The sequence below is a fragment of the Salvelinus alpinus genome, chromosome 39 (assembly GCF_045679555.1).
Source record: "Salvelinus alpinus chromosome 39, SLU_Salpinus.1, whole genome shotgun sequence".
In the NCBI taxonomy this organism is placed as follows: Eukaryota; Metazoa; Chordata; class Actinopteri; order Salmoniformes; family Salmonidae; genus Salvelinus; species Salvelinus alpinus.
The window spans coordinates 7,107,048-7,134,138 of record NC_092124.1 but is presented as its reverse complement, the minus strand read 5'-3'; the positions used below and the strand labels follow the sequence as shown (position 1 = coordinate 7,134,138).

Here is a 27,091-nt window from a genome sequence, read left to right as displayed (position 1 = left end):
GGGTATGTCTCTATAAGTTTGGCACATCTAGGCACTGGGATCTTTGCCCATTCTTCAAGGCAAAACTGCTCCAGCTTCTTCAAGTTGGATGGGTTCCGCTGGTGTACAGCATTCTTTAAGTCATACCACAGATACTCAATTGGATTGAGGTCTGGGCTTTGACTAGGCCATTCCAAGACATTTAAATGTTTCCCCTTAACCACTTGAGTGTTGCTTTAGCAGTATGCTTAGGGTCATTGTCCCGCTGGAAGGTGAACCTCCTTCCCAGTCTCAAATCTCTGGGAGACTGAAACAGGTTTCCCTCAAGAATTTCCCTGTATTTAGCGCCATCCATCATTCCTTCAATTCTGACCAGTTTCCCAGTCCCCGCTGATGGAAAAACAGGTGTTTTCGGGGTGATGAGAGGTGTTGGGTTTGCGCCAGACATAGCGTTTTCCTTGATGGCCAAAAAGCTAAATTTGTGTCTCATCTGACCAGAGTACCTTCTTCCATATGTTTGGGGAGTCTCCCACATGCCTTTTGGCGAACACCAAACATGTTTGCTTAAGCAAGGGCTTTTTTCTGGCCACTCTTCCGTAAAGCCCAGTTCTGTGGAGTATACGGCTTAAAGTGGTCCTATGGACAGATACACCAATCTCCACTGTGGAGCTTTGCAGCTCCTTCAGGATTATCTTTGGTCTCTTTGTTGCCTCTCTGATTAAAGCCTTCCTTGCCTGGTCTGTGAGTTTTGGTGGGTGGCCCTCTCTTGGCAGGTTTGTTGTGGTGCCATATTCTTTCCATTTTTTAAACAATGGATTTAATGGTGCTCCATGGGATGTTCAAAGTTTCTGATATATTTTTATAACCCATCCCTTATCTGTACTTCTGCACAACTTTGTCCCTGACCTGTTTGGAGAGCTCCTTGGTCTTCATGGTGCCACTTGCTTAGTGGCGTTGCAGACTCTGGGGTGTATATATACTCAGATCATGTGACACTTAAATAAAGTCCACCTGTGTGCAATCTAACTAATTGTGTGACTTCTGAGGGTAATTGGTTGCACCAGATCTTATTTAGGGGCTTCATAGCAAAGGGGTTGAATACATATGCACGCACCACTTTTCCATTTAATTTTTTTTTTTTTTAACAAGTAATTATTTTCATTTCACTTCATCAATTTGGACTATTTTGTGTATGTCGATTACATGAAATCCAAATAAAAATCGATTTAAATTACAGGTTGTAATGCAACAAAATAGGAATAATGCCGAGGGTGATGAATTATCTTCTTACCCCAAGACATTTCACATGATAACTATATGTCAGCTAAAGAATGGTTCCCAGATATCCCCTGTGTACATCTAAAACCACACTGCTACGATTTCTCCCCATTGTGGACACTCCTATGTCTGATAATGTTACTTAGAAACTCTTGTTACACAGTTTACACTCATGAGGAGGAAGGATAATAAATTGGTAACAGAATTACTACCCTCTTTCCATTTACTGTAACAAGCATCCTCACTCACTGAGCACCGACCGACACTGGACGTCCATGGTAGGGCTTAGTGTTTTCCACAAGCACATGGAGTAGCCAGCCAAATAGAAAAAGTAGCCAGCCAGGATCCCCCGGGTTAAGAACTTTTTGCAGAACTAGCCCTCTTCTGGCACATTTTAATGGCATCCAAAACACACAGCGAAATTATAGAATACTTTATTGAGTTGACCTCCCAGATTGAAAAACATTGTTGTGGTATTGTGTTGTAAATTACTGAAAATGTATGAATTCTGTGTATTGTTAGTTGTTTTGGATATTGTCTAGACCTATCTGATCAGGACTGTTTAAGTACGAGAACATTATGCTTTTTATTTTTACATTTATTCTTCTCTTGAGGTTAAAGTAGTTTATTGCAAGATATGAATTGCTTTGGTATTGTAGTTTAACTGACACCCGGCCCAGAAAGACAATTTCCATACACGGCCACAGAGAATTCAGATTCGAAAATTCCTATTTCCGTCTAAAGTCAGCTGTTCGTTCCACACCCCAAAAAATGACTTATTTTATGCCGGTTATTTTAGAATAAGGCTGTAAGTTCAGGCCAAAGAGTTCAATCTTGGTTTCATCAGACCAGAGAATCTTGTTTCTCATGGTCGGAGAGTCCTTTAGGGGCCTTTTGGCAAACTCTAAGCATGCTGTCGTACCGTTTACTGAGGAGTAGCTTCCGCATGGCCACTCTACCATAAAGACCTGTTTGATGGAGTGCTGCAGAGATGGTTGTCCTTCTGGAAGGTTCTCCCTTCTAAACAGAGGAACTCTGGAGCTCTGTAAGAGTGACCATCGGGTTCTTCGTCACCTCCCTGACCAAGGCCCAATTGTTCAGTTTGGCGGGGCGGCCAGCTCTAGGAAGAGTCTTATTCCATTTAAGAATGATGGAGGCCACTGTGTTCTTGAGGACCTTCAATGCTGCAGAAATGTTTTGGTACCCTTGCCCAGATCTGTGCCTCGACAAAATCCTGTCTCGGAGCTCTATGGACAATTCCTTCAACCTCATTGCTTGGTCTTTGCTCTGACATGCACTGTCAAATGTGGGACCTTGTATAGACAGGTGTGTGCCTTTCCAAATCATGTCCAATCAATGAATTTACCACAGGTGGACTCCAATCAAGTTGTAGAAACATCTCAAGGATGATCAATGGAAACAGGATGCACCTGAGATCAAAGTCTCCTAGCAAAGGTCTAAATACTTATGAAAATAAGGTAAAAATATCTATTTTCGCTTTGTCATTATGGAGTATTGTGTGTAGATTGATGAGATTTTTTTTGATTGAATCCATTTTAGAACAAGGCTGTAATGTAACAAAATATGGTATAGTTAGCATTGACTCATGAAATTACCTCTAACTTTCTGCATACTGGATGTAGAGACGTAAAAATGGTATCCACCTGACTCTGGGGAAGTGGATAAAGGGATCCATTGCCAGAATCCCGAACTATGCCTTTGATGGTTTGGTAATTCTAAGGCATGGTTCTACACTTAACACAAAATTTGTCAAGACCAGGGCCCATATCCACAAAGCGTCTAAGACTAGGAGTGTTGATCTAAGATCTTTACAAATAACCATATTCATTATGATCTAAAAGGCTAAAATGATCCTAGATCAGCACTCCTTCTCTGAGAGGGTTTGTGGATACAGGCCCTAACCTAATACCATACAGACAGTAGTTCACAGTGGGCTCACCTCAGTGAGACTCTGTGTGGTCCTGTGCTGTTCAGCTGGTTCCTCTGTGGCTTCAGGAGGAGGTGTAGTCTGGTTCTCCCCTCAGGGTTTCCCAGACCCTCCTCATACCCCTCCTCCTTCACCAGAAGCACCTCTGGATCCTCCTCTTCCTGGAAGAGACAGGTGATACAGACATCAACTGAGTTTACAAAATATTAAGAATCCCTGCTCTTTCCATGGCAGACTGACTAGGTGAATCCAGGTGAAAGCTACGATCCCTTATTGATGTCACTTGTTAAATCCACTTCAATCAGTGTAGGTGAAGGGGAGGAGACAGGTTAAAAAATGATTTTTAAGCCTTGAGACAATTGAGACATGGATTGTGCATGTGTGCCATTCAGAGGGTGAATGTGCCTATGAACGGGGTATGGTAGTAGGTGCCAGGCACACCGGTTTATCTCAAGAACTGCAACGCTGCTGGGTTTTTCATGCTCAACAGTTTCCCATGTGTATCAAGAATGGTCCACCCCCCAATGTGCATCCAGCCAACTTGACACAACTGTGGGAAGCGTTGGAGTCAACATCCCTGTGGAACGCTTTCAACACCGTGTAGAGTCCATGACCAGACGAATTGAGGCTGTTCTGAGGGCAAAAGGGGGTACAACTCAATATTAGGAAGGTGTTCCTAATGTTTGGTATACTCATTGTACACTCCCTTGGGTACGTACACACAGACACGGAGTGACATGGAGTGTTTACCCATCCCCACTACATAAATATGTTGTGGGTAAAAATAAGTCAGCTATGATAAATCAAGTCAGACAAACCTGACTAAACTATTTTGACGTGTACAGTAGGTGTTTGTTAGTGTGTGGGTATATTTAAGTGTATATTGGTTTTAAAGTGCTGTTGTGTGTATGCAGAATAGGGTGAGATCAGATGTGATGTGTACTAAAGAGAGTCTCAATGAAAGTCTTAGAATGAAAAGTCCCATTTTGTGTTTATTAAACAAACACGTTTTAAATACACCATATGAAAACCACACATACACGTATCAATTAAATCGGCATATACTTTATTCATTTTCTCATTAAAAAGTGTCTTGGGAAAAACATTTAATAGTTGAATGGAAGTAATGAAATAGGCATTTGTGAACATCATATATCCTACACACTACAAACAATATGTAGCAGACTTTGCAGGATTATATATCACACAATGTCTGGATGCAATATTCTACCCAGGAATATTCAACACTGAAATCTGTTACTCTTGTTATTCCAAATGCATCTGTAGCTATTTTCTGTTGACAATGAAAATTCATCTTTGTGTTTAATGCAGTGCTTGATCTAAACATCTAATGAGTGAAAAGGTTACTTTCTATTTTATAGAGTGGAATGTTTTTTTTGCTGGTGTATCCTGAGGTAGCTCTTCTCTGAGAACCTCTTCCCGCAGTGCGTACAGGTGAATGGCCTCTCTCCCGTGTGGATCTTCAGGTGCATCTTCAGCTTGTGCTGGTGGGAGAACCTCTTCTCACACTGAGTACAGCTGTATGGTTTCTCCCCTGTGTGGACCCTCTGGTGCCTTTTCAGGTCACCAGCCTGGGCGAAGCGCATGTGACACTGGGTACAGCTGAAGGGTTTCACCCCGGTGTGGACCCTCTGGTGCCTCTTCAGGCTGGACGAGTGTGAGAAACTGACCCGGCATAGGTGGCAGAGGAATGGTTTCTCCCCCGTGTGAATCCTCTGGTGGATCTCCACCTGTTTGGGGAAATTGAAGGCTTTCTCACAGAACGAACACGGGAAGCTCTTCTCTTTGGCGCAGCCACCTTTACTGATTCCATCTCTACTACTGTCATTGGTCAAAGGGCTTGTGTAGCCATTTAGTGTTGAGGTACTTGTGTTGTCTGAGGTCTGGTTTAACATTAGGAGAGTGTGAGGAGGACGAAGGCCAGGGAGTGTCTGTGTTGTCACAGGGTCCATGTTCCAGTTGATAGATCCTATAGAAGGCAGGCTGAAGGCAGCACCTGTTAGGGGGTTAACCTGAGGCCCCATCAGTCTCTCTGAATCACAACTATAGGAGCAGGATGGAGCATCGCTAGCCGAGTCCGTTTCTATTCTCTTCCGCCACAAACTGACACCTCCCCGTCCCCGGAGACCAAGTCTACGCCTCGCCCAGGTCTCAGCCAGTCTGTTGTCATGGAGACTAAGTTCAGATGTCGTTTTGTGTTCGACTGTCTGTTTCTGGTTGTGGTTAACAGTGTTGTACCCCAGCCCAGAGTTGAGGACGCTGTCCCATCCACTGACCTCCACTATGTCGCCTCTGTTCCTGGCCTGCACAGTGATGTCATCCCCTGAGCCCTTGGATGCACCTGTCTGGGAATCCAAGATGGCTGTCCAGTCTCCTCTGTTAGCCTCCAGCCAACCACCTGCAGGAAGGGGTTACAAAATAGACTTTACAAACATGTCAGAGGAAACTCTACACATTTAGTTTTGAGTCAATTACCTGGTGAAGTAACTATTTCGTTTTTTGGTATTTAAAGAAGTTGTATTGATTTGATTTTATGAATGAAAATAATAGCCAGGTGCATCACTATTCCCATTGAAGATCTATTACTGTATGTAGGCTATATGTATTTCTATCTTACCTTGCTCCCCCATCTTTAGTCCACTCAGCAGATCAATGCTCTCTGGTCCGTCTTCTATTGTCTCTTCTTTGACCAGCAGCAGATCAGGCTTCCCATCCTCCATGTCTACTGACTGTAAGAGATACAGAGTGAGAGGATGTTGGATCAAGACATCTGATATGAGCACCCTGCTATGGAGCATCTTCTGATTGGGCAATGAGGGATTGCTATGAGTACAATGCAAACATGTTAGTTGATTTGATTACTTGATACTCTAATGGTTTGATAATTCAAAGGCTCACCTCAGTGAGACTGTGTGTGAACCTGTTCTGCTCAGCTGGTTCCTCTGTGGGTTCAGGAGATGTAGTCTGGTTGTCCTCCATGACCATGGTTCCCTCTGGGTTCCCCAGACCCTCCTCACACCTCTCCTCCTTCACCAGCAGCACCTCTGGACCCTCCTCCTCCTGGAAGAGACAGGTGATACAGATTACACAGACATAGACTCCCTCAGGTACGTACACACACAGATAATAAAAACACTTTCAACATGGAGTGTTTACCCATCCATTCGAGTCCTATACTGTAGTTACAGAATAGCTTCATTGTTGTTAAACCTATCATATAGCCTAGCGTCCATGATTGACTCTGTCACCCCATCCCCTTTTGTGCCTTCCTAGTTCCCCTGTGTTCGCCCAACCTAAACCCTTACCCTAAACCAGGTTCGTATCCTCTACCCAACCCCTTGACTAGTTGGGCCCAAGCTTGCTGTACAACATTAAAACCTATTCAGTCTGTCTACAAACAGGCTCTCAAAGTGCTTGATAGGAAGCCCAATAGCCATCATCACTGTTACATCTTCAGAAAGCATGAGCTCCTGAGTTGGGAAAATCTTGTGCAATACACTGACGCATGTCTTGTATTCAAGATCCTAAATGGCCTGGCTCCCCCTCCACTCAGTATTTTTGTTAAACAGAAAACCCAAACATATGGCAGCAGATCCACAAGGTCTGCCATGAGAGGTGACTGTATAGTTCCCTTAAGGAAAAGCACCTTTAGTAAATCCGCTTTCTCTGTGAGAGCTTCCCATCTCTGGAATACACTGCCATCAGACACACATAACTGCACCACATATCACACTTTCACAAAAGGCATGAAGACATGGCTAAAGGTCAATCAGATTTGTGAACATAATCTCTAGCTGTGTATTGCCGCTTTCCATGTTGTCTGTAGCTTATGAGGTGTGGAAACACTTTGTTGCTTTTATGAATTTTGTCTTGCTGCTTTTTGTTTTATGTTGCTCTGTCTGTATGCTACGTCTTGCTTATCCTATGTTGCTCTGTCTGTATGCTATGTCTTGCTTGTCCTATGTTGCTCTGTCTGTATGCTATGTCTTGCTTGTCCTATGTTGCTCTGCGTGTGCTCACTGCTCAATGATTGTCTATAGTTTAATTGTTTTTAATAACCTGCCCAGGGACTGCGGTTGAAAATTAGCCGGCTGGATAAAACCGGCACTTTTACTGAAACGTTGATTAATGTGCACTGTCCCTGTAAAAATAAAATAAACTCATACCTCTAACTCTTTTTATCTGTCCTGTTTTGTCTGGACCTTTTGATTTTTTAAATTGCATTATTATCATTGTAGACATATGTTGTTGGTAAAGAATAAGTTGGCTATGATAAGTCATCATTAGACAAACCTGACTAAACTATTTTGAGGTGTACAGTAGGTGTTTGTTAGTGTAGGTATATTTAGTAAGTGTATAAAGCATAATCAGGTGTATGCAGAATAGGGTGAGATCAGACGTGATGTACAGTCGTGGCCAAAAGTTTTGAGAATGACACAAATATTAATTTCCACAAAGTTTGCTGCTTCAGAGTCTTTAGATATTTTTGTCAGATGTTACTATGTAATACTGAAGTATAATTACAAGCATTTCATAAGTGTCAAAGGCTTTTATTGACAATTACATGAAGTTGATGCAAAGAATCAATATTTGTAGTGTTGACCCTTCTTTTTCAAGACCTCTGCAATCCACCCTAGCATGCTGTCAATTAACTTCTGGGCCACATCCTGATTGGTGGCAGCCTATTCTTGCATAATCAATGCTTGGAGTTTGTCAGAATTTGTGGGTTTTTGTTTGTCCACCCGCCTCTTGAAGATTGACCACAAGTTCTCAATGGGATTAAGGTCTGGGGAGTTTCCTGGCCATGGACCCAAAATATCGATGTTTTGTTCCCCGAGCCACTTAGTTATCACTTTTTCCTTATAGCAAGGTGCTCCATCATGCTGGAAAAGGCATTGTTCATCACCAAACTGTTCCTGGATGGTTGGGAGAAGTTGCTCTCGGAGGATGTGTTGGTATCATTCTTTATTCATGGCTGTGTTCTTAGGCAAAATTGTGAGTGAGCCCACTCCCTTGGCTGAGAAGTAACCCCACACATGAATGGTCTCAGGATGCTTTACTGTTGGCATGACACAGGACTGATGGTAGCGCTCACCTTGTCTTTTCCGGACAAGCTTTTTTCCGGATGCCCCAAACAATCGGAAAGGGGATTCATCAGAGAAAATTACTTTACCCCAGTCCTCAGCAGTCCAATCCCTGTACCTTTTGCAGAATATCAATCTGTCCCTGATGTTTTTCCTAGAGAGAAGTGGCTTCTTTGCTGCCCTTCTTGATACCAGGCCATCCTCCAAAAGTCTTTGCCTCACTGTGCGTGCAGATGCACTCACACCTGCCTGCTGCCATTCCTGAGCAAGCTCTGTACTGGTGGTGCCCCGATCCCGCAGCTGAATCAACTTTAGTAGACGGTTCTGGCTCTTGCTGGACTTTCTTGGGCGCCCTGAAGCCTTCTTCACAACAATTGAACCGCTCTCCTTGAAGTTCTTGATGATCCGATAAATGGTTGATTCTGGTGCAATCTTACTGGCAGCAATATCCTTTCCCCTTCGAAGCCGTTTTTGTGCAAAGCAATGTTGACGGCATGTGTTTCCTTGCAGATAACCATGGTTGACAGAGGAAGAACAATGATTCCAAGCACCACCCTCCTTTTGAACCTTCCAGTCTGTTATTCGAACTCAATCAGCATGACAGCGTGATCTCCAGCCTTGTCCTCGTCAACACTCACACCTGTGTTAACGAGAGAATCACTGACATGATGTCAGCTGGTCCTTTGTGGCAGGGCTAAAATGCAGTGGTAATGTTTTTGGGGGATTCAGTTCATTTCCATGGCAAAGAGGGATGTTGCAATTAATTGCAATTCATCTGATCACTCTTCATAACATTCTGGAGTATAGGCAAATTGCCATCATACAAACTGAGGCAGCAGACAAAATTAATATTTGTGTCATTCTCAACTTTTGGCCACAACTGTTTACTAAAGAGTCTCAATGAAAGTCTTAGAATGAAAAGTCCCATTTTTGTGTTTATTAAACATAAACAAGTTTTAATTACACCATATGAAAACCACACATACACATCATTCTGCATGAACTTGATAAACTACATTCATTTTCTCATAAAAAATTGTCTTGGGGAGAAAAAAATTAAGTAGAAGTAATGAAATAGGCATTTGTGAACATCATTATAGCCTACACACAATATGTAACAGACTTTTTAGGCTTATATATGCCTTACACACTGAGTGTACAAAACATTAAAGAACTCTTTCCATTACATAGACTGACCAGATAAAGCTAGGATCTCTTATTGAAGTCACTTGATAAATCCATTTCAGTCAGTGTAGATGAAAGGGGAGGAGACGGGTTAAAGGAGTCTTGAGACAATTGAGATGTGTGTGTGTCATTCAGAGGGTGAATGGGCAAGACAAAATATTTGACACACCGGTTTATGTCAAGAACTGCAACGTTGCTGGGTTTTTCATGCTCAACAGTTTCCCGTGTGTATCAAGAATGGTCCACCACCCAAAGTACATCCAGCCAACTTGACACAACTGTGGGAAGCATTGGAGTCAACATGGGCCAGCCTCGATGAATTGAGGCTGTTCTGAGTGCAGGGGGGGAAGTCAATATTAGGAAGGTATTGGTAATGTTTGGTATACTCCGTGTATATAACAATGTCTGGATGCAATATTATACTCAGGAATATTTAATAATGAAATATGTTACTCTCCTTATTCCAAATGCATCTGTGGAGCTTTTCTGTTGACAATGAAAATGTTTTTTTTAACCCTTTACACTCCTACCGGGTTGAAAATTGAAGATTTTGACACTGATAAGCTTAAATTGGAACGAAGTGGCTGTACAGTAACATGCTATACATGACGTCGGAGCTCAGGGTCTCAGCGCTGAATGGGTTTTGACTGACAGACGTTCTGAACTTGAGCACCACACTACAAGAAGATGCCTCCCTCCCTCCATCCTGCTAATTGGGCTACTTTTGCAAATGTTAATATTGTCTGAGTGAGGGGAACGTAAATTGAGGGAAATGCTGAAAAATAAAAGGGCTGTGGTCATGAAATTTTGTCAGACGGTTATTGTCATGCAAAAGGATGCAGGTCTCACGGTAATTGACCGTTAATTAACATAAACACTTTTAGCATGTCCAGGCCTCCGCCCATACAAGCTGCCGATGCGGGCCTTTGGAACATCTACATAAAAAAAGTATAATAAATTAATTTAATATACACCCATCACAATAAATCCATTATTTATTTTAGTCAGGTCTAAATAAACATTATGATATGAAGAAAATGTATTTCAGAAGAACAGAGTACGAGTTGGCGTACTGTAGACCTATGTTATCTGGCTATGCTCCATGCCATAGGCTGTAGGCTTGTTAAGTCTAACTGACAATATATGCTTAAGTCTTGTGCCATTTTTTTTTTATTTTACAGTAAGAAGAATATAATTGAACTTAGCTGAATAAAATCTAAGTAATATTTTTCCAATTACTGCGCATATGAAGTAGCTATGTTGAGCGTAAAAAAAGTTATCAATTGAAACAGGTCCTATATGGTAGTTTTTTTGTTATTTGGCAACTTTAGTTTTGAATGATACAAACCTTAGAATGCCTTAGAAAGCAAAACATATATGGGCTGCATGGTGTGACAACAGGATATTGATGATTTGAGAAAGTAGAAAGAAAAAAAGCTTGTTCCTTGCCTCAGGCTGCACAGCTGTTCTCTCAAGTGATCATATTTTCACCCATCAGACTATTCTCAAATTAATCTCGTCTTTACTAATATGTAAAATGTCGATTTAGAATGGCCCATTATCAACAGTGGCCGAGGGGGAAAAATAATTTCATCTGTAGGCACTCGAATAGCGAATGGAGGCCACCAACCTTGTTCCTGCAGCTACCCAGTGCTTCATTTGGCAAACCAATTGAAATCTGTTCGGGAACATCGATAGTGAAACATATTTCACTAAACTGTTGACAGCCCGTCTGCGCGCTCGAGAAAGGAATAAAATGAGAGCGAGGAGGAGATGGAAACGCAGGAGGGTGAGAGATGTATAGCTAACGGTAATGTGTGACCCAATTAATTATTAACATATTAAAAATGCCCTATAACTAGGCTATTCAAAATCAAATACAAATTCACTAATTGTAGGCTAACTTGTAAGCCGCACTGCACAAACAATCAATGAACCAACAGCATCGCCTAGAGCTATACATTCTCTCCCCGACTCATGGAGCGTAGCATAAAGTAACCAATCTATCCAGTATAATACAGGCCACACTCCGAGGCGATTACTCGAATTTGTTTAGTTTTGGAGTATAGGCTAATTATGTACCAAAGACATCTTAAATCATGTTTTTCTGCCATGCGTAATATGCGGTAGGCTATGTACTGTATAAAAGGCACAATCATAATTCCGTTTTTTTCTTTCGGGTTTAGGCTCATACACCTATGCATAAACTCTTATGTGTATGGGTGTTTTCAATTAATCATCACCTTAGAAAGTACTGTCCATTTCGTTGTGTTAGGATTTGAAACAACATCCATAACAACCATGTTTCACACTGTTTCAACCTGCTGTTGAACTTCTTTCTTCAAATGTGATTTTCACAGTGACGTGAGTTTTAAAAGTACTATAGGCATTCTGTTTTGATGATATGTGTTTGATGTGATATCAGAGTGGTTAGAGGGACAATAGAGCCATTAGGACATGATGGTTGTTAGCAAGTTAGGTACTACCAAAGCATGTCCAGAGTGCATAAAGTGAGATTACCATGACAAGTGGAATTTTACTGCAGTCATCACTCATGACTGCTGGTGTGGCAGTAATATGGTCACTGCAACAGCCCTAGTTACAAGATGACATGGCGTTATACCCTGTGTTGTCCTGAACAGAATGAGCCTGTTTGTTGTATTGTGAAGATTTGCCGCAGACCATGCATTTGAATTTACTTATAACTCTATTCCATGTGCATGAAAATGAAGATCTGCTTCTCTGAATTGCCTTGTGAAAGCCTAACACTGTGTTAGACATATTTTATAATTTAGCGTTTATAATTCATGTTGGCATTAGAACAAGGTTTCAAATTATGAACACCTGACCCAGATTGTGCTTTTTAAAAAGGACTGTTTTTGGATTGCAACAGTAATTGTGTAAAGGCTGGGATGCAGGGTTGTGTTCCAAACAAAGTGTGCTTGCTCCAGGAACTGTGTACACTTTGGAGAGGTGTGTTGCCACTTGGAAACAACAATTAGACCTCACTCAAACCCTTGTAATTTTTTTGTCTTATGTTGCACCTACCCTACATTTTCCAGGAATATTCTTATTATGTTACTGAAAGTATCCAGAGTATTTTCTGATTTTGTTTTAAACATATGCTGCAAAGTAGAGTAAATGTAAAATGTGCATAAAATCAACAGTGTAATGTTTGGATTCAGTCTTGTGTCAGGTGAACTGTTGTGTCCTCACTTTTAGTCTAATCATTTTCACATAATCTCCACAGTTCCCCTTTGATTGCTACCATGGTTATGCATATGCTTTCCCTATTTCTTCTGTAAGAAACATTTCAATTGAGCTCCATCCATATAGGCCAATTCCCACAAGTGTAAGGGTTAAAGTAGGGTTTGACCTAAATGTCAGACGCCATCGAGTGGAATGGTTACTTTATGTTATAGAGTGGAATGTTTTTTCTTTTGGTGTATTCTGAGGTAGCTCTTCTCTGAGAACCTCTTCCCACAGTGCGCACATGCGAACGGCCTCTCTCCCGTGTGGACCTTCAGGTGCATCTTCAGATGGTGCTGGCGGGAAAACCTCTTCTCACACTGGGGGCAGTTGAAGGGTTTCTCCCCTGTGTGGACTCTATGGTGCCTCTTCAGGTCACCAGCCTGGGCAAAGCCAATGTGACACTGGGTACAGCTGAAGGGTTTCTCCCCTGTGTGTACCCTCTGGTGGATCTCCACCTTCTGGGGGCAGCTGAAGCCTTTGTTACAGAACATGCAGAGGAACCGTTTCTCTTTACTATTGCCTGATGTTGCTCCCCCTCCCTGAACCTGGGCTCTAGCCCTGTCGTTTGAGTTCAATACCTGATCGAAAAGGCTACGTCCGTGTGAATCGGAAGGCCCCATTGAAGTGGACACTGGGTTGTAATCCTTGAGTGTGTGTAAAGGGGAGTGGGTCGTGTTATTTGGATTAGTCTCTAAGCTTTCCCTGTAATCTAAGAAATCGCTGCCCTGTGAGAGTCTGTATCCTAGGTGACTATCTACATTCCATGTGGGAGAAATGTCGCCCTCCACTTTCACAGTCACTTCATCTTCGACCAAACCCTCCCCTTTCTTATCTAAGCACCTTTCGGAGTATACACTACTACTGTACTGGTTCCAGACCTCTCTAGACAGATCAGTCTGTGTCTCTAAACCCAAGGGCATGTTGTCAGGGTCCATCTCTGTAGTAGAAGAACAAGACGGATCATTGCCCGTCTCTAACGCATCCCGATGGGAATGAAACGTCCTCGGGCTCGGGTTACCGTAAAGTAAATACTCTGAGCCGGGAGCAGGTAGACAGCCCAGTCTCCCCAGCCCCAGTCTCTCTGGGTGTGACCTATGGTCAGATCCTGTGTGTAAAAGCCTTTGTGTTACAGTTAAAGTCTTGGTGTCTGTCTCTGACTTGATGGCGTTCAGCGTTCCACTGACCTCCGTGATGCTGCGTCCAGTCTGGATGTCTCTGCTGTGTCTTGGGTCCTCCTCTCCTTCAGACCTCTCCTGCTTGACCCTAAGACCTACAGCCTCTGCAGACTGACACAAGAAGAGAGGAGGTTATTACATTTACCTTACATTTACATTTAAGTCATTTAGCAGACGCTCTTATCCAGAGCGACTTACAAATTACGGGTACAATATTAGTTAAATTAGATAAATGTCTCACAAGCTCAAATGAGGATGTACATGTAAGCAAGTGACTAGCTGAGGGGAGCCTTTCTGAAATAAACTGGCCACATTTGATCTACTGTAATTTTAATTAAACACTATTACACTGACCTCTATCACGATAACGTGCTGGGTTGAGGTTCCACTCCCCTCATCAACAGTGATTGGTTGGTCATCTCTCCATGTATTGTGTCCCGCTTGCTTCACAAAGCTCCTGTGGCCTCCAGTGAGATGTATTTCACCTGGGAGAGTGATTGGGGGAAAAGAAGTGGTTAGGTTAGCTACTGTCAATGCTGAATGGTATATTTTACCCTATTGACACTGTGTAAAATTGGCAAGGATGTAAGGTAACCTTTCGGATTACTTCTTGATATACAGTACTATTTATAGATCGATATTATGTTCCATGCATTATATTGTTTCAAATGAGTAAATAATAGGTAATGCAGTAAATCAAGAATCTGGTTAGAATATGATAGTGTCTTTGTGCAAGATAGATAAGTAATCAGGGGAATTTATTGCATACTTCCCAAAAATTGACCAAGACCAAATTTTGGTTAAAGGGAAATTTCACCGCTGCTCTATTTCACTGTATATGTCCATGAATATGTTATTAACATAGCATTTTTCATAAAAATCGAGAATTTCCTCACTACACGCAAATAGATGCGTTTCTGCATTTCACCGGTAGAAACGGGCCATCCACATTTCTTGGTTGTAAGCGAACCACAATATCCAGAATTCATAGCGATTTCAAGACGTAGTACCGTCCCGGTAGAGGTGGATCCAGTTGATGTGAATACTCTCCTTGAGAAATAGTCAAATGCCAGGATTTGTAGCCAGCACTTTCAGCCAGGGGATTTCGAAACAGACCTGAAGTCTCAACTAATGAGGTTGCCAGGTGTCACCCCTATCATCACACGCATCTGCTCCCCATCATTACGCACACCTGGACTTCTTCATAACCTTGATTACTCTCCCTTTATTTAGCCCTCTGTAGCCTCAGGCAGTAGTGGTTTTGTTCACGTTCAATATGCTTCTCCTGTTTTGTTTATCTGCCATGTTTATTAAACTCCCCTTCTGCACCTGCTTCCTGACTCCAAGCGCATAGTTACACTAGGTCATCGAACATTGAAATGTGATGCTATTCCATCGATTTTTCCACTTCAAAGAAAGGCATCCGATCAGCGCAGCAAAAAAGTCAAGCTGAGGTAACTTAGCTAACGTTAACCCTACATTCATGTACATATAACCTCAATTACCTTAACTGTTTACATACTGCGTTACTCATTTCATATGTATTGTAATGAAACAGCAGGGAGCAGGTCTCGAATCCTCGACCTTCTAGCCCGAGGTCCGGCGCGCTATCGACTGTGCCGCAAAAGCATGCTCGAGCAGCGGCAGAGTCGATTTCCGCGCTTATAAACCCAGGGTCGTTACTGTATTTTAGTCTATGCCACTCCAACATTGTTCATCCTAATATTTTTATATTTGTTAATTCCAGTCTTTTACTTTTAGATGCGTATTGTTAATTGTTCGATACTAATGCACTCTTGGAGATAGGAACACAAGCGTTTCGCTCCAACTGCAATAACATCTGCTAAATATGTGTATGTGACCAATAAAACACGGATTTGAATGATCTTTCACGGTAAAGTATACACTTGTTGTATTCGGCCGCATGTGACAAATAAAATGATATTTGATTTAGCTAACTAGCAAGCGAACTACATGTGTTTATCTAAACAAATCTAGCTAGCTCGCTTTCATAATACGCTGGCTAGACATTCCAAAGCAAATCAATGTAATTACCCGGCTGCTATCTGTAAAATGTGATTTGTAAACAGCTTGATTCTATGTTATCTTCTGTGTATGAAGTGGGGGGGAAACATTAACGATGCACTTTGCTGTTCTAGGAGTGGTCTGAGGCAGTCAGTAAATAACAAGCGTTTAAGTTCAACTTTACTAACGATGGTTTTGGGGGGAAAGCTCAGATTTAACGCTCCTACAAAGGTTCAAACAATGAACTTAACCTTAAGAAGCTTTTGGGAATCAACTCTTACCCTACGAGGTCTGGGGCCTGCCACTTATGTTCTACCTGATCATTAATCGCACCTACTTGGGCTGGGTTTCCCAAAACCATTATAGCACCGAGATCTTAATTCCATTGAAACGAAATGGACGAAAGATTATCTTAGTGCTACGATACTTTTGTGAAACCCAGGTTTAAATCAGTCCCTCATTGAGTGTAACAACACATACCAGTGTACTGTACCCTTTTTTTGTTTACAGATGAACATGGTTTCTTGTATGGTTACACACAGGGCTGTGGCAGGCATGGCATTTTCTTAGCAGTTATTGTCATACAGAAGACTGCCGGTCTCCCTGTAGACCGTTAATTAAGATAACCATGTTTAGCATGTCCAGGCCTCCATGTATGCAAGCCATTGATGCGGCCTTTGGAACATATACAGTTTTAAAGTCTAAAATCAATTGAATATACACCATCACAATAAATCCCTTATTTATTTTAGGCAGGTCTAAAGAAACATTGATATATATATATATATATGAAGAATATATATTTCAGAAAACAGAATGAGTTGACCTACTGCATTTATTTATTTATTTCACCTTTATTTAACCATGTAGGCAAATTGAGAACACGTTCTCATTTACAATTGCGACCTGGCCAAGATAAAGCAAAGCAGTTCGACACATACAACAACACATGGTTACACATGGAGTAAAACAAACATACAGTCAATAATACAGTGAAAAATAAATCTATATACAATGTGAGCAAGTGAGGTGAGATAAGGGAGGTGAAAGGCAAACAAAATATATATATAAATAAAAATATAAAAAAGGCCATGGTGGCGAAGTAAATACAATATAGCAAGTTAAAAATAAAAACACTGGAATGGTTGGTTTGCAGTGGAAGAAAGTGCAAAGTAGAGATAGAAATAATGGGGTGCAAAGGAGCAAAATAAATAAATGAATACAGTAGGTAAAGAGGTAGTTTGGGATAAATTATAGATGGGCTATGTACAGGTGCAGTAATCTATGAGCTGCTCTGACAGCTGGTGCTTAAAGCTAGTGAGGGAGATAAGTGTTTCCAGTTTCAGAGATTTTTGTAGTTCGTTCCAGTCATTGGCAGCAGAGAACTGGAAGGAGAGAATTGGTTTTGGGGGTGACCAGAGAGATACCTGCTGGAGCGCGTGCTACAGGTGGGTGCTGCTATGGTGACCAGTGAGCTGAGATAAGGGGGGACTTTACCTAGCAGGGTCTTGTAGATGACCTGGAGCCAGTGGGTTTGGCGACGAGTATGAAGCGAGGGCCAGCCAACGAGAGCGTACAGGTCGCAGTGGTGGGTATGACAAAACAGATGGCACTGTGATAGACTGCATCCAATTTGTTGAGTAGGGTATTAGAGGCTATTTTGTAAATGACATCGCCGAAGTCGAGGATCGGTAGGATGGTCAATTTTACAAAGGTATGTTTGGCAGCATGAGTGAAGGATGCTTTGTTGCGAAATAGGAAGCCAATTCTAGATTAAACTTTGGATTGGAGATGTTTGATGTGAGTCTGGAAGGAGAGTTTACAGTCTAACCAGACACCTAGGTATTTGTAGTTGTCCACATATTCTAAGTCAGAACCGTCCAGAGTAGTGATGTTGGACGTGCGGGCAGGTGCAGGCAACGATCGGTTGAAGAGCATGCATTTAGTTTTACTTGTATTTAAGAGTGGATGGAACTGTTATAAGGCTTTGCTTTTCTAGTATGTTTTTGAGTTGTCATGTGTTTTTTTACATCAAAGTTTGGCGTAGAAATCAGCCTTACAATACAGGCAGTATGCCCATGTATCAACGGCTTCAACCAGCCTTTCAATTCAGGGTTTGATTCCCACTCCTTTCTGTATTTTTGAGTGTACAGTTTAGACTGAGACATGATGAGCTAGCCAGCTAGATGTTTAACTTATGTCACAGAGAGGCACACACACAGTGGACAAGGTGAGTAAGTGAGGCTGTGTGAGTCAAATGCAGTGATTTATTTTTGTGCAGTGATTTATTTTAGACAAAGAACATTTTACATTTACATCCCGCCCTGTATGTAAGCCAGGGCGTGATCAGCCAGCGGCGGCTTCCCGCATGCGCGATTCATTTGCAGTCTGGACGCGGAGGGGTGAACATCTCCTGCTCTGACTGCAGCTGGGAGGGACTGCTGCGCGAGTACTGGGCCGCCTGTGAGTGCTTTGGGACGGGGGTGGGGCCCACGGCAGCACCCGCTTCTCGTTGAGAAGAGTAAGAACGATACGTGCTTTCATGTCAGTCTCAAAGTCTCCAATAACACCAGAAAAAGTCGCTAGTCGCTTTTTTGAAAATGTGTCGCTAGAGGGGTCTGGATACTCGCTAAATTGGCAACACTGGACTAGTAAGCCCCACCTAAGTATGGCCTGATACTCACACTAGACTCCTCACGGCGGAGGCAAGGTTGAACATCGGCACGCGTATTTCACCAACACAGAATAAAAGTCCTCCGCCAGACATCCTACACAGAGATGCCATTATTAGCAAGTAAAGGTTTACGTAGGCCTACACTATGTAGCTGCTTGCTTGTCAAGACAAATTTACACATCACTTGTTGGTAAAAATGAATATTGTAATAATGCTATTCTGTAGTCTATATAATTGTTTAAAAACCAGCTTAATTCCAGAAGCTGTTAATGAGCTATGTCGTTTATTTGTTGTTTTTGTCGCACTGCTTTGCTTTATCTTGGCCAGATAAAGGTAAAATAAAAATGTATCATCAGAATATCAACTGGTGGGTGGCAAAGCCACAACGCCTCATACAGCCGATTGTAATCTCTGGCAAAAACAATTATTGAAAAGAGCGGGATCCTAGGTTTCCAGTGCTGTTTGATTTATTTCATTTTTACGAGTATCTGCCATGACAATATAAAAAGTAACCGCTGGAAGCGTTTTCCAAACAATCAGTGTAAATATCAGATGGTATGGTTGGCTATAAGGTACTTGTGCAGACTGCAAATGAAACATGAAATGACCCATGATTGAAATTCTGCATGTTCAACCTGCTTTCCTGTAATCTTGGCTCGGAACAGTAATTTTTTCATTTGGGCCGGTAGTTTTCACACGGTACTAGAAAAAGTACCTGAATGTCAAGCCCTGCAATTGCTCTAGTGAACAGGGACAACCATATCGATTCGTGATCGTGCAATTAGCGAAACACAAATTGGGCCACAATAATTGCTACAAAACATGACTCCATTCATTTTTATATCAGACAGCACGCTCAATCATCTGATGGCGTCATCAGTGTAACTATCTGGCACGAACATTTTAAAATACCGCTATAGTGCATCTTTTATTTAACACCTCATCACTCAGAATTATGTCGGTAGAGTGGTTAATCACTCCAAATAATGTATAGTGGTGAAGTTCCCCTTTAACCTTAAGTATTTAATACATCTAAAGCCACATGCCCAGAGGGGAACCGGGCGACAAGGCCTCCTGCAAAATGTACCTCTTGTCATTTCTCTGTGTAGGTTGAGGATCTTGACACCACTGGGACGACTGGCGAGGACGCGATCTTGCGTTGTCTCTGCGCGCTCCCGTGCCACCTTCAGTTCTAGTAGCTGTAGTTTCCTCCGTAATGCCCCGTTTTCTTTCTGGCTTTGAGATATTTCCAAACGAAACACTGCATAGTCGTCGTCTACGAGTTTACAGACCTCTGTCACTGCTGCATTCGCTAACACCTCCATGATGGAGGCTATTTGCGTGTGAAGAACCATACAGTTAGCCATTGTTAGCTAACGTTAGCAGCTAGCTAGCGTTACCTAGATAACGTCTATCAACCGGTCACCAACGCGAATTAAAGACTACCTGGGACAAGTATGCGATGCTGTGCAATTAAATGAGTCCATGGTGTTAATAAATGTCTGAAAAACAACAACAAAAACGCGAACTTGGAAATTATTATTGGTCACGGTTTACTTCCGTTTACTACTAACGTTACTTCTGAAAGGTACACACACCGCCACCTACTGTACTGGCGTGTGAGGCCGCTTACGGCTTCCCCATAGAGCAGGTTTCCTAAACCCCTTGGGGTCCCCCCTGGGTGCACGTTGTTTTTTGCCATAGAACGTCACAGCTGATTCAAATAATCAAAGCTTGATGATGAGTTGGTTATTTGAATCAGCTTTGTAGCGCGAGGGCAAAAACCAAAACGTGCAAGTTTGGGAAACCCTGCCTTAGAGCAGTAGCAGTGCTTAGGTAAAATCACTGGGGAAGCTATGCCCCCCCCTCCCCTCCAAAAAAGCCCTATTACAACCTTTGTTGTGGTAATTGTATTGTTTGCTCTGTAACCTGTTAATTCCTATGCCTTGCGACCGTGATATATAGGCCTAAAGTCTGAGACAATAAGACAGTGGCAGAATAAATTAAACCATACTTTTGTTTTATCAAAAAAACAGATAGCAACCTCTGTCCGGTGCAATCCACAAAGCATATTGCATGTACAGTAACAGACCGTTACAGGACCTACGGCATGGTCAAGCCAGTAAATGTTTCTGACATTTTCGGACCACTAAACAACCATTGATTTAGAACCACAAAGAGTTACCACAAGTCGCAAAGAAAACAGGAGCTGCCTCCACTCTTCCAGCAACATTTCAACTTCAACATCAGATCACCTATGCTTAGTCTAATACAGGGACAATTAAAAGATACCAAAAACTATTTAGTACAATCAACATAAGCTAAATGTGATGTGGTTGTCCATGGTTCTGACTTCTGTGTGTGGCCATTGGTGCAAGTAGAAAAAACATGTTGACTCACCCAACTTGTAGAGAAACGCCAATGCCAGCCTCCTCTCTTTCATGTTGACAAAACGCTCTATCACTCTATCATACAGTACACACTTTTGTTTGTTGTTCTAGGCTACCTGGCTAAAATGCTTGCTCGCTAGCCTAACTTCCATTCATGGGCAACGTTAGCTAGTTAACATTAGCCTTTTAGGCCTACATCTAGCTACATATGGAACTTCCATCCAATTAGGCCAGTCACAACAATGGATCAGAATCTTCGTAATAATCATTGCCCAGTACGGAGAATTAAGTAAAACCACAAGTCCAAATCCCTAGCTCCATCTATGGCTAATTTTGGAAAGGGACAATTTTAGCTAGCTAGCCACCACTCTCAATGGGATTTGTTAGGAGTGACACCTAAATCCAAGCTGGCTTCCTTTGACACTTTTTTTTGGTGCGCCAGGACCATTCACAGTTGAGCTCGCTCAGTTTAGCACAACGCTGAGTGGCACATTTTTTTATACATTTTTTGTCAAGGGAGGCCAAATGTTCGCTGGCTTCCCTTACTTTAAATGCTACGGGCGGCAACAATGTCATACTCGTTTGGACCAGACAGCATCAGATGGATGGCCCACAAGTATAGAGACAGAGGGGCGCTGTATCGCTCGCTCAGATGATTTCTCCTGTGAGATACATTCAGCCTTTTGCGAATTGAAGGAAAATGATGAAACACAGAGAGACATATATATTATATTTTTTTGTCAATTTTTTGGGGAAGCCTGGCTTCCCTTGGCATCCATGAATGCATGCCACTGCCATAAGAGGTCATACCCATAAGTCATACCCATAAAATATTGCAGTCAAACAAGGAAATGGTTCCAATCATTTTTCCACCATTAATTTTTCCCATAAAGGATTTTAGAAACACTTAAAATAAGGACTGTGTTTCATGTAGGCTTACCTTGGCATGACATTTTGATAACCGTGTAAATCTCTCTAGGACAAGGTGACTTATCAATATATCTGCCTGTATTTACCCACCTAAAATGAAATGCTAATTAACTGCTAATATGCCAATCATAAAGCACTACAAATATCATGAATATCTGTATGAGACTGCCGAAGGTAAGAATCTCTGGATTAACTATGTAACGTTAGCTAAATGTAGTAAAGAATAAATTGGCAACATTTCTTTAAATGGAAAATTCTGTGAACTGTCTTGAGCATGTTTTAAACTGACACAATATCTGTTAGCAAAAGTGTCAGCTAGAGATGTGCAGGAGCTTGCAGGGATTTGTAGTTTTGCATGATGATCTACTTTGATGCTAATTAGATTTTTTTAAATCTGAGAGTAAATAGAGACGAATGTATTGATAAAAGTCACCTTGTCCGATTTACAAGTTTATCAAAATGTCACGCCAGGGTAAGCCTACACGAAACACAGCCCTTATTAAGTGTTTCTAAAATCACCTATGGGGAAAAATGGTGGTGGTGGAAAACTGTTTGGAACCATTTCCCTGTTTGACCACTAGGATTTATGGGTATTATGACACCTCCACTGTGGGTCTCTATACTGCTATAGAGAATTTCTAATAAAATAAAATAATTCCCTACAAACCTCATTCCAGTACCATGTTTTCCTAGAAATTCCAAATAAGAATTCAATCCCATATCCCCTAATCTCATCCACCACAACATAACTTCTCCCTTCTGTTCCCATTACATTATAGTACAGATTTCCTTGTGATATAAAGATGTCTCCCTTACTTTCACCACATTGCCTCTGCCAACAATCTAACAATTTTTTTTAATCACTGACCACGTTTACATGCACACCAATATCACGTTTTTATTCGGGATACTCAAGTATTCTGCTTTTGAGTTGACGCATATAAAACATATCCGGTTTACAATAACCCGAAAAGGCTTGTATCCCAGTTATGAGAAACCCGGAAAAAATGCCTGTGTTATGCTAATCTTAGAGGGGGTCTCTACAAACTGGGTAAGAGTGTACGACTTGTTTACTTCTGTTTAGGAGGGTAATTAACCCATTATTAACTTGTCATTTGAAACAGATTTGTGTAAAACCAGTTTTTTTAGAGAGAGTAAACCTAGTCTAGAAAAAGGACAGTTGAATATTTACCCTACTGAGGTGATGTACACTGAACAAAAATATAAACGCAACATGTAAAGTGTTGGTCTCATATTTCATGAGCTGAAGTAAAAGAGAAGAGAAATGGTCCAAGTGCAAAAAAGCTTACTTTGCTCAACTTTTGTGCCAAATTTGTTTACATCCCTGTCAGTGAGCATTTCTTCTTTGCCAAGATAATCCATCCACCTGACAGGTGTGGCATGATGCACCTTGTACTGGCGACAATAAAAGGACACTAAAATGTGCAGTATCGTCACACAACACAATGCCACAGATGTCTTCAAGTTGAGGGAGCATGCTATGCCAGCACACCAAACAGCAAGTCTGTATCATGTGAGAATACCCATGTGCTCAACTGAGGGATTTAGTAATACGAAACAACTCTTACCAGAAGACACTTCAGATGATAACTATAATATATCTCAAGCCACACTGCTACAATTTATCCCCATTGTGGACACTCCTATGTCTGGTTAGGTTACTCCGGAAGGAGAAGCTCTTGTAACATAGTTTGAACTTCAAGCGCCTCTCCTTGATGTGAATGGTCTGGTGCTTCTTCACATAGTTCGCCTCAGTAAAACGCTTTCCACACGTGGGGCAGGCGTATGGCTTGTCGGCATATGTCCTAATGCTCAGCCTCCCAAATTGTGACCCGATGACACCAGAGGAGGTAGAAGCAGGAGCCACCACCCTCAGGTGGTTAGTCTTTGAGCTCCCTCCTTGACCTCTAGCCATTGTTTGGGTGTTGTTGGGCTGTGTGCTGTGTTATAGGCTAGGTACCTCTCGTGGTGAACGCCCATCCTGACCCTGTCTGCATTGGTGGGGTAAGCCTGAGGGAAGGAGAAGACAGACTTCCCGATAGACTACCACCAGGAGGGTCTCCCACCACTCTCTGTAAAAGCTGAAGCCCAGGGTGACCTTCTCTGCTCATCATGGATATTGTGATGTTTGTATCATAGGAACAGGAGGGTCTCTATCAGGACCCAGGCCCTGCTCCATCCCTGCACTGAGACTGTGAAGAGAAGGGTCTGGGCTGCAGACTGGATCCCTGACTGGAGCCTCTGTCTCTCTGATGACCACAAGGTCTGAGGTTGTTCAGTCCACCTGTCCACTGGTTGTGTTCTGTGTGGTGGAGACTGTCAGTCGTGGTTTGGTCCCGGTTCCAACTCAGGAAGGAAGATCGAAGGCTTCTGTTCCAGGGTCCTGATCTGGGGCCAGGGTTTGTAACCAGCCACTACAGAGTTCCAGTCTCCTCCCGATAGCAACACAGGATATCAGCAGGTCCTCATTACATTTACATTTAAGTCATTTAGCAGATGGACTGCAGACGGCAAACAAATTGTACAAAAGAGCATAAGAAACTCTTTGCTGTAGACACAGAAACATGATATTATAAAATGTTAACCACAGTCAAGCCCATATTTAACACTGATTCAAGTACCTAACAATATGGAGTCATTGGAGTTTATTTTAAAAAATGTCCATACGTGTTGATTCAAGAATTAAGTATGTTTTGGTTTGACTGAGAGAAGGGAAACTATAAGTCCTTACAATGATACAAAAATAACCAGTCTGCACAGTCAATTTTGTATTTAATTTGAACGAAATGGTCATACACTCACATAACATGAAGTACAGTACTTTTATTGCACAATATTCTATCTTTTTCTGTAAATCTGGTACCCTCACTTTAATTAAATTAATGTTAGAATACTTTGGAAAAGGTTCAACATTACATTACAAACACCTTCACTACTTCATGTCAAGTAAACATGAATTAAGGCAATATAATTTCCTCATAAAACACCCACATCAAACAACAGGACAAGTTTGTCACTTCATCCGTGAAGCTTTTTTACAGACACCATCCCACCAACCATCACCATATCATCTACTCTGCCTCATCATACTCATTCTTTGCTCAGTTCACCACATCCAGTTCACTACTACATCCAAAACCAACAGATTTAACTACAAACTAACTAGTACTACATTACATGTCATAATACTCTATACATGGGCTGTGTGCATTTTCTGCTGGTGTATCCTGAGGTAGCTCCTCTCTGAGAACCTCTTCCCACAGTGCATACAGATGAACAGCCTCTCTCCCATGTGGACCTTCAGGTGCATCTTCAGCTGGTGCTGGTATGAGAACCTTTTCTCACACTAGGGGCAGCTGTATGATTTCTCCCCTGTGTGGACCCTATGGTGCCTCTTCAGGTTGGACTAGTGGGAGAAACTGGCCTGGCACATGTGGCATTCGAATGATTTCTCCCCTGTGTGCATCTCCACCTGCTTGGGAAAACTGAAGGCTTTACCACAGAAGGAACACGGAAAACAATTCTCTTTGGCGCTGCCACCTTTACTGATTCCGTCTCTACTACTGTCATTTGTCAATGGGCTTGTGTAGCTACTGAGTGTTGAGGCACAGGCATTGTCTGAGTTCTGGTTTAACATAAGGAGAGTGTGAGGAGGATGAAGGCCAGGGAGAGTCTGTGTTGTCGCAGGGTCCATGTTCCAGTTGATAGATCCTATAGAAGGCAAGCTGAAGGCAGCACCTGTTAGGCACCTGATGGCACCTGAGGTCTCTCTGAATCACAACTATAGGAGCAGGACGGAGCATCGCTAGTCCAGGCTGTGTCTGTTCTCTCCCGCCGCATACTGACACCTCCCCGTCCCCAGAGACAAAATCTAAACCTCTCCCTGGTCTCAGCCAGTCTGTTGTCATGGATACTACGTTTGGTTGTTGTTTTGTGTTTGACTGTCTGTTTCTGGTTAACAGTGTTGTTCCCCAGCCCAGAGTTGAGGACACTGTCCCATCCACTGACCTCCACTATGTCGCCTCTGGTCCTTGGCTGCATCAGTGATGTTCTCCCCTGGGCCCTTGGCTGCACCCATCTGGGTCTGGAAATCCAAGATGGCGGCCCAGTCTCCTCTGTTTGCCTCCAGCCAACCACCTGCAGGAAGAGGTTACAAAATAGATTTGACAAAAATGGCAGAAAAAACTCTACATATAAAATTGAGTCAATTACCTGGTCAAGTTCGTACATTATGTAAACATAAGTTGTACTGGTTTCAGAAAAACCAGCCAGGTGCATCACTATTCCCATTGAAGATCTATTACTGTATGTAGACCATATGTATTTCTCCCTTACCTTGCTCCCCCATCTTTAGTCCACTCAGCAGATCAACGCTCTCTGGTCCGTCTTCTATTGTCTCCTCTTTGACTAGCAGCAGATCAGGCTTCCCATCCTCCATGTCTACTGACTGTAAGAGATACAGAGTGAGAGGATGTTGGATCAAGAAATCTGATATGAGCACTCTGCTATGGAGAATCTTCTGATTGGGCAATGAGGGATTGCTATGAGTACTATGTTAGTTGATTTGATATTATGCAAATGTATTCATTGATTTGAGGTTATTCCTTTTGATTTCAATCACTTTTTGACCACATCCCTTTTGATTTGAACGAAACTTTTCATACATATTTGCCCATGGTAGAAGTGGTCAGAAAGTAACATTTTGGACCTAAGTGCCAAACCATTCAGGAGAGGTGCTCAAAGTTGATCCATTTTGCATACCCTAGCATAACATGAGACATGTCTTCATCACAGTTGAGTTTGATACCATTTAAAAGCTTACACGCCAGGGTTGTCAAACAATTTTATTTTGAAATTTATTGTTTTTTGCTTCTAAATTGTTAACCCTTTAACATCAATTATCTAAACCTAAATAAAAAAAGTGTAAGGACCAAACAGTTATAATTATCCAAAAAGCTTGCTTTCAAAGTTGAGAGATTGAGTGTATGTAGCTAGTGAAATTAGTTTCCCTCAATTTTGTGCTTCTGTGTTAGGCATATTAACATTCTGTCGTATCCAACAGGCATCACATGCGATAACTAATATTGTAGTTGCCTTATATGCCATTTTCTCTTCGGCTACCCATCCCA

General features: G+C 42.0%; 1 protein-coding gene across 1 annotated transcript in view; it reads right to left on the bottom strand.

Moving 5' to 3' along the window:
- The window catches only part of LOC139566691 (uncharacterized), a 44,868-nt gene extending 24,671 nt beyond the window's left edge, over positions 1 to 20,197 (bottom strand). Inside the window, exons 1-6 of the mRNA XM_071387941.1 lie at positions 19,709 to 20,197; positions 14,277 to 14,407; positions 12,956 to 14,033; positions 8,646 to 8,649; positions 4,585 to 4,873; positions 3,229 to 3,366 (exon numbers count right to left, since the gene is read on the bottom strand). Of these exons, the coding sequence (XP_071244042.1) occupies positions 3,229 to 3,366; positions 4,585 to 4,873; positions 8,646 to 8,649; positions 12,956 to 14,033; positions 14,277 to 14,407; positions 19,709 to 19,988 (1,920 nt within the window). The 5' untranslated portion in view covers positions 19,989 to 20,197. The remainder of the gene's footprint in view (positions 1 to 3,228; positions 3,367 to 4,584; positions 4,874 to 8,645; positions 8,650 to 12,955; positions 14,034 to 14,276; positions 14,408 to 19,708) is intronic.
- Between the last annotated feature and the right edge of the window lie 6,894 nt (positions 20,198 to 27,091).